General features: G+C 44.8%; 1 protein-coding gene across 1 annotated transcript in view; it reads left to right on the forward strand.

The window, feature by feature from the left end:
- Positions 1-2,296: 2,296 nt before the first annotated feature.
- Positions 2,297-12,452, forward strand: part of EIF3B (eukaryotic translation initiation factor 3 subunit B) — a 196,498-nt gene continuing 186,342 nt past the window's right edge. Inside the window, exon 1 of the mRNA XM_069209942.1 lies at positions 2,297-2,900. Coding sequence (XP_069066043.1) covers positions 2,654-2,900 — 247 coding nt within the window. The 5' untranslated portion in view covers positions 2,297-2,653. The remainder of the gene's footprint in view (positions 2,901-12,452) is intronic.

A 12,452-nucleotide genomic window follows, 5' to 3' on the forward strand; every position in this document is an offset into this window, starting at 1 on the left:
ATAGCACATACAGAGCCAACTTCCTACATCTCTGTAATGCCTCTTTTGACCAGAGCCTGGCGCCCCCCCCCCCCCCCCCCCCCCGGATCACTTGAGGCCCCCCTAGGGGGCCTGCTTCCCAGTTTGAAGACCCCTGCTCTACAGGGACATCTATTATCAACCTACACTGCACCCTTGTGCCACTGACTCCACAGTTATATTATATTTAAAAGTCCTGCTAATGCCTGAAAATGAGTAATACAGTATGCCCTCAGTGGATGAATATGGTTACATTGCAATGTTCTTAATGATTCTTTTTTATGTGATTATGCCCTCTATGGGCTGTATATATGGCTACATGACAATGTTTCTTCCAAATGCTATTTTTACTGTGGTGCTCTATAGGGTATGTTCAGATCAATACAGTCTAAGGCCAAGTGCATGTAGGAATGCACAAACACAGTTTATTTCTGATAACCGTTTAATGGGCTGAATGGCTAAATATTTATAAGGTTCCAAATGCGAGGTTGTCATTATCAGTTACAACGCAAACAGCAATAACTCTCGGTAATGTGAGACCTATTGCATTGCAAATGCTTGTTTTATTCTTCTAATAATCCCTGGTGTCCACTGCGCTTTTCTCATCTCCACAGGGGAGGCAGATTGGGGCAAAACCCTCAATCTGTCACTAGAGTGCCACAAAGACTGCGGGCCTTATTGGGTGGAGCTTGATCCTGTCTGTGGGGGGCGACTGCCACCCCTTTTTTAATTTATTTTTTATATAGCCCTGGAGTCTACTGGGCTTCTGTGTCTAACCTTCCATTCTGCTCTCTGGTGGGTGGCACAAAGACTGTTCTGACTGTTTTGGGGGGTTGGGCATGGCCCTGTGCACTGTGGGCTCACCATATCCCTTTCTTTTTTTTAATAAGACTCCCTATTGTCTAGTGACCTTTCAGCAGATTGGGTGTAATGTCCCACTCAAAAAGGGCAGAAAGACTATAGGTGTTAGGGGTAGTGGTGGGAGCAGAAGCCCCTGTCCCCAACAAAAGTTCCTGGTGTCAGAGGGAACGCCATGAGTTCACATCCTACTGTGATCGCCCAGAGCTCTACAGTGAAAGGGAGGTGTAGTTTGAAAGCTAAGTTTCTCAGCTCCCAAACAACATTTCTCTTTCAGCACAATTACCGGTAGCATGGAGAACCAGGCTTTCAGACCTGACACACCCCAGTGCTACAAGCGTACCAGGAAGTGGTTTCCTGGGTGCTAGTCTGCCAATGATGTGATAGCTTTACTGATGAAATTGTGCCATTGGCCGGAAAGTGACTTCCCCTCCTGGAAGAGTTTGGGAGTCTCCCACTCTGACCCAGGAGGGTGTCACAAGGTGGGAGCACCTGAAGAGCACATGATAGCCGTTGCTGCTCTGGTGCTTGGTCTATGGGCGTGACCTCCACATCTTTAGTTCCCAGTATGGAGCCCAATGAATGTGGAGGTCACGACCATAGCACCTAGTACAGCAGGAGAAAGTAAGATCCTCGTGTTTTTGTCCTTACTACATACATACCAACTGACTTGTTTCAGGAGGGACCAAAAATGACTTTAGTTTGACTGTCTCCCGTCTGAAATTGCCTCTGCTTCCGTATAAGCTAGAAGATTGGGGGAAATCTACTAACCCGATTTTTCTATAAAATCTCCCACTTTCCTTTCCTGAAATGTTATCACGTACGTTCACATAAATAAAAATTCTTATTTGCAATTGCTAGAAATGATTACATTGTATTTACCTTATGGCGGAGTATTGATTTGTACTTCACTTTTATGTAGGTCCATATTTATTTACACTTTCATACAATTAGTTGTAACCATATGAGTAAAGATGATTATGTGGAATTCATTGGTCTTTTTAAAAACTAGCGAAGTGTATATATAGATTATAAATAGATTATAAATTTAAACCAAGAAGATTATAAAAAACAATAAAACAATGTGTTCTACAAATTGTATTTTAGACACTAAAACATATTTCTATTTCATAACTGAATATATATGAAAGGCTAAATAATACAGGTACTGGCACAGCAAATGAAAGCAGTAGCACCGTTTTCCTCAACTATTTTACCAGCTGTCACATACAAAGGGAAATGAACACCTTCCAAAGAACAGAACTGACACTTCCTGTCGCGACACGTAGCGTGCGTTCAATAGTTCTGGGTAAAAACGTGTACGTGTGATGTGGGGTGTTTTCGGTTTATAACCCTGTTTCTATGTCTATTATGATATGAGTCCTCGGTGTGCCGCCATCTTGGACTAAACTAAGTATCCAAAGATGAGGGGTGTTTCTTTAGAAACAGTGAGAACTTTACAATTAGGGTGTCTCAAGGCTAAAGCATAAATGAGACAATAAATAAAAGAAGAAAGCGTGATGTCGATTTTGCTCGTGCTGTAAGTTGGACCCAATGCATATATAGCATGAGCTGAAGAAGTTTCATACCCCCGCGGCCGAGGTTGGTAGGATCCTTTACAGTCTCGCGCCGGGTGTAGCGCACATGGCCTACTGATTCCATCTCGGCCCAGAAAGCGGGATATTTAGTCAAAATTGCTACCGAGGAGATTCCGGGTGCGGTGGAGGGGCTAGGTGAAGAAATAGAGGATACGGCCAGTAACAAGTCAGAGTCCGAGATGGCTGTGAAGAAGGAACCGCCTGAGAGCGCAGATCCTCCTGCAGAGACCGAGCCTGGGGAGAACGCAGCAGGACCCGAAGAATCCGGGGAGGAGGAGGAAGAGGGAGCGGAGGAAGAAGAACAGGCTGAAGGGGCACACGAGGCTCCAGACGACGATGACGAAGAAGATGAGGATGAGCAACCGGAGGACGATGGGACGTGTTTCAGCGACCCAGAGGACTTCGTAGATGATATCAGCGAGGAGGGTGAGGTTGCCTTCTGTGAATACAAGAGGGATCAGGGGTTTGGAAGATAAAGTCCTGTGGATTCCAGTGGCACGAGGAGCTGGAGGTAGTAGTAGAAGCAAGATGGGGAAGTGTAGCACAGGGATGCACATAGCAGAAAAAGGCAGGTGATAGGTTCTACCTGTGCAAGTGCATTCCTTTGCTAAGGAGAAAAACGGATTAGGTCCTTGGAAGGTGGCTGCTTGTGATGGTGGAGGAGCAGGTAGGACTTGGCTTGATACCTACAGGTGCAAGGTTGAGGCTTTTGGACAAGAATGGAGAGTTAACGCTGTTGAGATATGCGAGGACATGTTCAAAACGTATGGGGTGTCGGTGACAGTTGTACGCGCATTGTTAATGTATTTTGATCAAACAAAGTATTGGTGTTGTCTCTATCTAGGAATCTTGTTCTGTTACTGCTCAGGCTGACTGGATATTGTTGATAATTGGTGACTCTTAAGTTGGTTGGTGGCTGTGAAAATTGGATGCAAAGTGTCCGGGTTGTTTTCACTGGTGTGTAGTACCTTCCTGGTTATGTAGAAGGCGCATGGATGATCAGGTTGTTGTGTTAATGCCACACCCACAATTTGGTAGTAATAAGGTTTATTGTCTGGAGCCAATGCTTACACGTCTTCTCCAGTGCGGTTCCCTGTTCTTCACTTCCCAGTGTTCCATCTTGTCACGGTAACATATGGAATACATTCAGTAATAAACACAACACATCGCTTTCCAGAAAACAATCAAAACAGAACACAAGAAAACTAAATACAATAAAGGAGCAAATAAGGCTACGTTTAAGTATACATAGATGTACATTCAACTAGCTACTAACACTTAGTTTTCTTGTGTTGGTAGAAAACAAAACTCTCTATCCCCTTCCAGGAAAACTTTCTCTGAACACACATAAGCTCTAAGCCAATCTGGTGGTTTCCTTACTCTCACACCCTCCATCACTTCTGATCTCGCACCTACTTCACCATTCTTCACATTCTCACTCACTTCACCACTACTACTTTTCTCATTATTTCCACCATAACTTCCTTCTTCGCTCACTTCCCCACCACCAACTTCCATATCCAACCAATGGAAATCTTCATTAGGAAAGCCTTCCTTACACACATCATGAGGCACTTTGGCTACACATTTGAGATTCCACACCTTACCACTTCTCACCCTGACTTCGTTATTCAATACCTCTATCACTTCCTCAGGTCCATAAAATTGACTATGACCCTTAATTACCTTACCTGGTTTTTTAACCCAAATCCAATCTCAAACTTCAGTATTAACTGGTTGAACTCAATGAAGTTCATCATAACGCCTTTTCATTTCTGAATGCCTTTCTTTCATCCTGTCTTGAATTGACTCCAGAGACCAATGCACCTATGTTCTCGTCCCCCCATTAGCCCAAATGGAGGCAGCTCTGTGTAAAGATTCCGCTAACAGTTGAGGATTACAAAGTATGCTTTATTCCATACGGTACATAATCATACAAGGGAGCCGTGCAGTTCTTCTGTCAGTCTCCACAACAGTTTCTCCACCGTTGCTGTTCTCGAATGGCTCTATGTAAAATAACAAGAGCGTGCAACATCACAAGCGCGAGGCACTTCGAGAACGGTGACAACCACGTTCTCTGCATACACTACATATCTTCTCTCTTTACAATGGAAAACAATATGAAAATAAACAACATACAACATAACATATTCCTATAAACAAAAACAATTGAACATGTTTCAAATAAACTGTTTCTAAGAATGTTTCTAAGAATAATAGTCATCGAACTTATTTGGTTTCAAGATTCTCCAGCCAAATCTACTCCATCTACCACTCCTACTGGGAATTCCTTCCAAGCTACTAGAACTGTTAGATGACCATTGGTCACCAGTTGGAAGGTAATAATCACTAGTGCTTCCAGAATCAACTCTATGTTGACATTGAAAGTCATGTTCTTCTCTCCTCTCACCCTTTCCTTCTAACCATTCTTTCCACTTATAACTCTTCAGAAAACTATTCTCTTTTCCAGAGTCAGGTCTGGTACCCTTACACATTGACAATGCAGATACGTACCACACTTTACCATCACTGAGTCTCACTGAATTATTGTACACTGCAATTACTCTCAAGGGAGAAGAGCATTTACTTTGACCTTTTATTTGTGTGTTTATTGCTCTTGACTCTCACAGCATCGCCAACACATAACCTAAACTCCTTACACTTGTGGATGTCATCATAATACCTCTTATATTTACCCTGAGCTTCCTCAATATTCGTCCTCACTTCCTCAGGGCACCATTCTACCCTTTTGGCAGCTTTGAGCCAACCTACATTATCCTTTGACATGAGAGTCCTACCTCTCATGAGTTCAAACTGACTTGCGTTTGTACTAGTACATGTGGTAATCCTAAAAGCCCATAAGGTTTTCCATAATTCTGTTTCCCAAACTAAATGATTGCAATTAGATAATTGAATCATTCCTTTTGAGTACGCGGTTAAACCTTTCGACAGCACCGTTACCCGCCGGATGGTAAATCGAGGTGGTATGATGTTTGACTCCATTCCTCCTTACATAATCTTGGAAAGCTGATGACGTGAATTGTGGCCCATTGTCAGACACAATACATTTTGGTAAACCCTCCCTTACGAAAATGTTATCCATAAATTTAATGATATTACTTGCATCAGCTTTCCTTACAATTCCTACCTCCGGCCACTTTGAAAAATGATCCACGAGTACTAGTAGGAAGGTCTGCTTATTGCCTTCACCTATGGGTCCCATGACATCAATGCCTACTCTTTCCCAAGTCATGTTAGGGGAAGAAATAGGATGTAAGGGCGGTCTTAACGTCACCTGTTTCTTGTCCGCATTCTCGCAAACATGGCAATCTCTCACCATCTTTTCTACCTCCTTATCTAGCCCAGGCCACCAGTACCAATAATTCACTCTATTCTTTGTCTTACAATGCCTAGATGGCCTTCATAGCAAATCTCGAGAATGTTCTTCCTTAAGGTGATAGGAGGTATTACCTTCCCATTTCTAAGAAATAGACCTTCTTCCATGGATAATTCATCCCTTACTTCCCAGAAAGGTAACAAATTCTTGTTAACCAGTTTCTTTAATGACCACCTGTAAAGAAATGGCTCCCTGTTGCAGTTACCCCCCCACTTTTAGCCTGATACTGATGCTGACTTGACTGAGAAGTGTGCTGGGACCCTGCTAACAAGGCCCCAGCACCAGTGTTCTTTCACCTAAAATGTACCATTGTTTCCACAATCGGCACAACCCTGGCACCTAGGTAAGTCCCTTGTAACTGGTACCCCTGGTACCAAGGGCCCTGATGCCAGGGAAGGTCTCTAAGGGCTGCAGCATGTCTTATGCCACCCTAGGGACCCCTCACTCAGCACAGACACACTGCTTGCCAGCTTGTGTGTGCTGGTGGGGAGAAAATGACTAAGTCGACATGGCACTCCCCTCAGGGTGCCATGCCAACCTCACACTGCCTGTGGCATAGGTAAGTCACCCCTCTAGCAGGCCTTACAGCCCTAAGGCAGGGTGCACTATACCACAGGTGAGGGCATATGTGCATGAGCACTATGCCCCTACAGTGTCTAAGCAAAACCTTAGACATTGTAAGTGCAGAGTAGCCATAAGAGTATATGGGCTGGGAGTCTGTCAAAAACAAACTCCACAGCTCCATAATGGCTACACTGAAAACTGGGAAGTTTGGTATCAAACTTCTCAGAATAATAAACCCACACTGATGCCAGTGTTGGATTTATAAAAAAATGCACACAGAGGGCACCTTAGAGATGCCCCCTGTATTTTACCCAGTTGTTCAGTGCAGGACTGACTGGTCTGTGCCAGCCTGCTGCTGAGAGACGAGTTTCTGACCCCATGCGGGGAGAGCCTTTGTGCTCTCGGAGGACAGAAACAAATGCCTGCTCTGGGTGGAGGTGCTTCACACCTCCCCCCTGCAGGAACTGTAACACCTAGCAGTGAGCTTCAAAGGCTCAAGCTTCGTGTTACAATGCCCCAGGGCACTCCAGCTAGTAGAGATGCCCGCCCCCTGGACACAGCCCCCACTTTTGGCGGCAAGTCCAGGAGAGATAATGAGAAAAACAAGGAGGAGTCACTGGCCAGTCAGGACAGCCCCTAAGGTGTCCTGAGCTGAGGTGACTCTGACTTTAAGAAATCCTCCATCTTGCAGATGGAGGATTCCCCCAATAGGGATAGGAATGTGACCCCCTCCCCTTGGGAGGAGGCACAAAGACTGTGTACCCACCCTCAGGGCTAGTAGCCATTGGCTACTAACCCCCCAGACCTAAACACGCCCTTAAATTTAGTATTTAAGGGCTCCCCTGAACCTAAGAATTTAGATTCCTGAAACTACAAGAAGAAGAGGACTGCTGAGCTGAAAAACCCCTGCAGAAGAAGAACAGAAGACACCAACTGCTTTGGCCCCAGTCTTACCGGCCTGTCTCCTGCCTTCCAAAGAAACCTGCTCCAGCGATGCTTTCCAAAGGACCAGCGACCTCTGAATCCTCAGAGGACTGCCCTGCTTCAAGAAAGACAAGAAACTCCCGAGGACAGCAGCACTGCTCCAAAAGAACTGCAACTTTGTTTCAAAGGAGCAGATCTAAAGACCCCTGCAACTCCCCGCAAGAAGCTTGAGACTTGCAACACTGCACCCGGCGACCCCGACTCGACTGGTGGAGAAACTACACCTCAGGGAGGACCCTCCGGCGACTCCGAGACTGTGAGTAACCAAAGTTGTCCCCACTAGGCCCCCACAGCGACGCCTGCAGAGGGAATCCCGAGGCTCCCCCTGACCGCCTGAACCTAAAGTCCAGACGGCTGGAAAAGACCCTGCACCCGCAGCCCCCAGCACCTGAAGGAACGGAACTTCTGTGCAGGAGTGACCCCCAGGAGGCCCTCTCCCTTGCCCAGGTGGTGGCTACCCAGAGGAGCCCCCCCCTTGTCTGCCTGCACCGCTGAAGAGACCCTTGGGTTCTCTGTAGGTTTCAATGGGAGACCAAACGCTTGTTTGCACATTGCACCCGGCCGCCCCCGCGCTGCTGAGGGTGTACTTTCTGTGTGGACTTGTGTCCCCCCTGGTGCCCTACAAAACCCCCCTGGTCTGCCCTCCGAAGACGCAGGTACTTACCTGCTGGCAGACTGGAACCGGGGCACCCCCTTCTCTCCATTGAAGCCTATTTGTTTTGGGCACCTCTTTGACCACTGCACCTGACTGGCCCTGAGCTGCTGGTGTGGTAACTTTGGGGTTGCTCTGAACCCCCAACGGTGGGCTACCTTGGACCCAAAACTGAGACCTGTAAGTGATTTACTTACCTGCTAAAAATAACAATACTTTACCTCCCCCAGGAACTGTGAAAATTGCACTGTGTCCACTTTTGAAACAGCTATTTGTGTTTTATGTGAAAAGTATATATGCTACTGTAATTATTCAAAGTTCCTAAAGTACTTAGCTTCTAAAACAGGCCATCTAGAAAACTGATCTATCAAAACAACTACATACTTTTGTTCATCGCCTACCTGACCAACAAAGTCTACTGCTACTATTTCCCACGTCTGTTTCGGTAAAAAGTGGTCAGACATAGGTGGTCTTAGAGTTTTCAAAGTTTTATCAGCATTGGCACATTTTGAACAGTCTCTCACATAGCTTTCCACATAATCAGCCACATTTGGCCACCAAAACAAACTCCTCAAAACACCTTTAGTTATTACTATCCTGAAATGTCCTTCATGGCATAACTTACCGTTCTCCATGGACAACTCTGACTGCACTTCCCAGAAGGGCTTGACATCCTCATGCAATTTGCATTTATCAGGCCAATGTCCATGCAAAAATTATTTAACTGCTGTCAGTGATTTGTCCTTGTCAAATTCAGATTTCCATTCTTTCTTACATACAGCATGGCTAGCATCACCATGAACAAAGGCTACTTGAAAATTATTCCACCTTTTTATCCTCAAGTTCTTCCAATTTAGTGAGCATTCTAGATAAACAATCTGCTACTTGGTTGTTTTTTTTCCAGGAACATACACCAGTGTGTATGCTTGGTCTTTCTTCCTTACTGATAGTCTAGCAGTCCTCGACCAAGCATTTACACTACCCTCTGTTGTCAATAATTTCACTAGAAGTTTATGGTCACAAAAAATTGTTATAGGTTTGCCCCAAACAAAAGCTCTAGAGTGATCCTAAGCACAAGGCAACGCCTCTTCTCAATTATCGGATACTTTTTCTTCAGTTGGCGACAGGGCTCTGAAAGCAGAAGCTATAATAAATTCCCGTCCTTCCTTGTCCTTCTGGCTTAATACAGCACCCAAACCTTTGTTGCTGGCATAAGTTGTAATGTAGTTATCAATATTTGTGTCAAAACACTGTAAAGCTTGAATCTTATCGATTTTCAGAAGTAATGCGGGCTAATTCTTCTTGACACTTATTTGCCCACTCAAATTGTACATTGTTCTTTAGCAGCTGCCTTAAATGAAAACTTTTATCAGCAAATCTAGGAATAATTTTTGCGCAGTACTCAACTAATCCCAGGAAAGACCTGACATCATCCTTAGAACTCAGAGGTGGAGCTTCCTTTATGGCGTTCACAAGATATGCTTTTGGTTTGACCCCTTGAGCTCCAGTGTCATGTACCAGATAGGTAACACTGTCTCTGGCAAACTTCCATTTAGAAAATTCCAGCATTAACCCACTTTTTTCCAAAAGATTCATCACAACTTTTAATCTAGAATCATGTTTCACCATGTTTCGTCCATAAACTAGAATGTCATCTTGGAAAAAGTTGATGCCGGTCTTATTCCCCAACAACTGAAACATGAGTCTTTGGAAAACTGCTGCAGCAGATGCCAAACCAAAAGGTATTCTGTTAAATTGGAAACACCCAAAAGGTGTAATGAACGCCGTAAGCTTCTTGGAATCTGAAGACGAGGAAATTTGATAATATGCAGCTGACCAGTCTATTGATGAAAATATTTTTGCACCCTTGAGAGACATCACCATTCCCTTTATTCTTGGTAAAGGGAAACGATCAATAACAATATTATTGTTCAAATGGTGCAAATCCACACAGTCGGATCTTAACATTACTACGGCTAGCCACCACCAATCGATATAACCATTCTGACGCCTCAACAGGTTCAATCACTCCCAATTGTACTAGTTTATCCAACTCGTTTGATATACTTCATCTTTAATCATCAGAATAGTCCTTACTTTATGCACCCTTGGAACAGCATTGGTTTTCAGAACTATATACGATGTTCAAATCCCTTCAATTTACCCATAGTTGTTAAAAACAGATGGGAACTTGCACAGTAACTCCTTAGCGATATCCAGTACCTCATCCACCAGTTTCACCTGTTCATCACTGTTGAGATCCAAAATAATGTGAAATTTTCCCTAATCAATCCTACCCAATACTGGTGGTCCTTTCTTGCTCACGTATAATTTGGCCCGTGTACACCTATTTTTGAATCTGAATGTCAACCATTTATAACCCAGCATATCAATCTTCTGTCCACTGTATCCTTGTGGTTGTGTGTCTGGTTCACATAGTTCCTCACCAATCTTTCCCACAAATTTACTCCTCCATATTTCTTCATTTATGATTGTATAAGGAGAACCAGAATCTACAAAGATCTTCATCTTAATACCACCAATACTTATTTGACACTCAGGTTATTCCTCATACACTGTTAATTAATATTTAAAATCAAGTTGTTTGAAGAATTTGCAATACTATCACACCCATTCACAACACTCACATCACTTTCTCCATCTTCCGAATCCACTTGCTCAGAATTCTTAAATATGCACTTAACATTACTCTGTATTTTCCTGCAGACTTTTGCAAAAAGACCAAATAATCCAGTTACCACACTTCCTTTGAAGTGCCGGACATGTCCTACTGTACGCTAAATGATCTCTGCTACCACACCTGTAACATTTTTTTTTTTTCTTTGGAAGTAAATTTTGATTGGGCATAGAAAGTCTTCCCTATAAGTGTGGAAATCACCTTACAAATTGCTTCAGCACGTTTTTCTTTAGCTAATAACTCTTTAGCACACCTGCCCGACATCTCTGCTTTACGTACTATGTTCATGACATCTTCCAGTTGTGAATCACTGTAAGGAAATGCCTCCTTGGCATGGTTGCCCCCTGACTTTTTGCCTTTGCTGATGCTATGTTTACAATTGAAAGTGTGCTGAGGCCTGCTAACCAGGCCCCAGCACCAGTGTTCTTTCCCTAACCTGTACTTTTGTATCCACAATTGGCAGACCCTGGCCTCCAGATAAGTCCCTTGTAACTGGTACTTCTAGTACCAAGGGCCCTGATGCCAAGGAAGGTCTCTAAGGGCTGCAGCATGTCTTATGCCACCCTGGAGACCTCTCACTCAGCACAGACACCCTGCTTGCCAGCTTGTGTGTGCTAGTGAGGACAAAACGAGTAAGTCGACATGGCACTCCCCTCAGGGTGCCATGCCAGCCTCTCACTGCCTATGCAGTATAGGTAAGACACCCCTCTAGCAGGCCTTACAGCCCTAAGGCAGGGTGCACTATACCATAGGTGAGGGTACCAGTGCATGAGCATGGTACCCCTACAGTGTCTAAACGAAACCTTAGACATTGTAAGTGCAGGGTAGCCATAAGAGTATATGGTCTGGGAGTTTGTCAAACACGAACTCCACAGCACCATAATGGCTACACTGAAAACTGGGAAGTTTGGTATCAAACTTCTCAGCACAATAAATGCACACTGATGCCAGTGTACATTTTATTGTCAAATACACCCCAGAGGGCACCTTAGAGGTGCCCCCTGAAACTTAACCGACTATCTGTGTAGGCTGACTAGTTTTAGCAGCCTGCCACAAACCGAGACATGTTGCTGGCCCCATGGGTAGAGTGCCTTTGTCACTCTGAGGCCAGTAACAAAGCCTGCACTGGGTGGAGATGCTAACACCTCCCCCAGGCAGGAATTGTCACACCTGGCGGTGAGCCTCAAAGGCTCACCTCCTTTGTGCCAACCCAGCAGGACACTCCAGCTAGTGGAGTTGCCCGCCCCCCTCCGGCCAGGCCCCACTTTTGGCGGCAAGGCCGGAGAAAATAATGAGAAAAACAAGGAGGAGTCACTGGCCAGTCAGGACAGCCCCTAAGGTGTCCTGAGCTGAAGTGACTCTAACTTTTAGAAATCCTCCATCTTGCAGATGGAGGATTCCCCCAATAGGGTTAGGATTGTGACCCCCTCCCCTTGGGAGGAGGCACAAAGAGGGTGTACCCACCCTCAGGGCTAGTAGCCATTGGCTACTAACCCCCCAGACCTAAACACGCCCTTAAATTTAGTATTTAAGGGCTACCCTGAACCCTAGAAAATTAGATTCCTGCAACTACAAGAAGAAGGACTGCCCAGCTGAAAACCCCTGCAACGGAAGACCAGAAGACGACAACTGCCTTGGCTCCAGAAACTCACCGGCCTGTCTCCTGCCTTCCAAAGATCCTGC

The sequence above is a fragment of the Pleurodeles waltl genome, chromosome 10 (assembly GCF_031143425.1).
Source record: "Pleurodeles waltl isolate 20211129_DDA chromosome 10, aPleWal1.hap1.20221129, whole genome shotgun sequence".
NCBI classification, from domain to species: Eukaryota; Metazoa; Chordata; class Amphibia; order Caudata; family Salamandridae; genus Pleurodeles; species Pleurodeles waltl.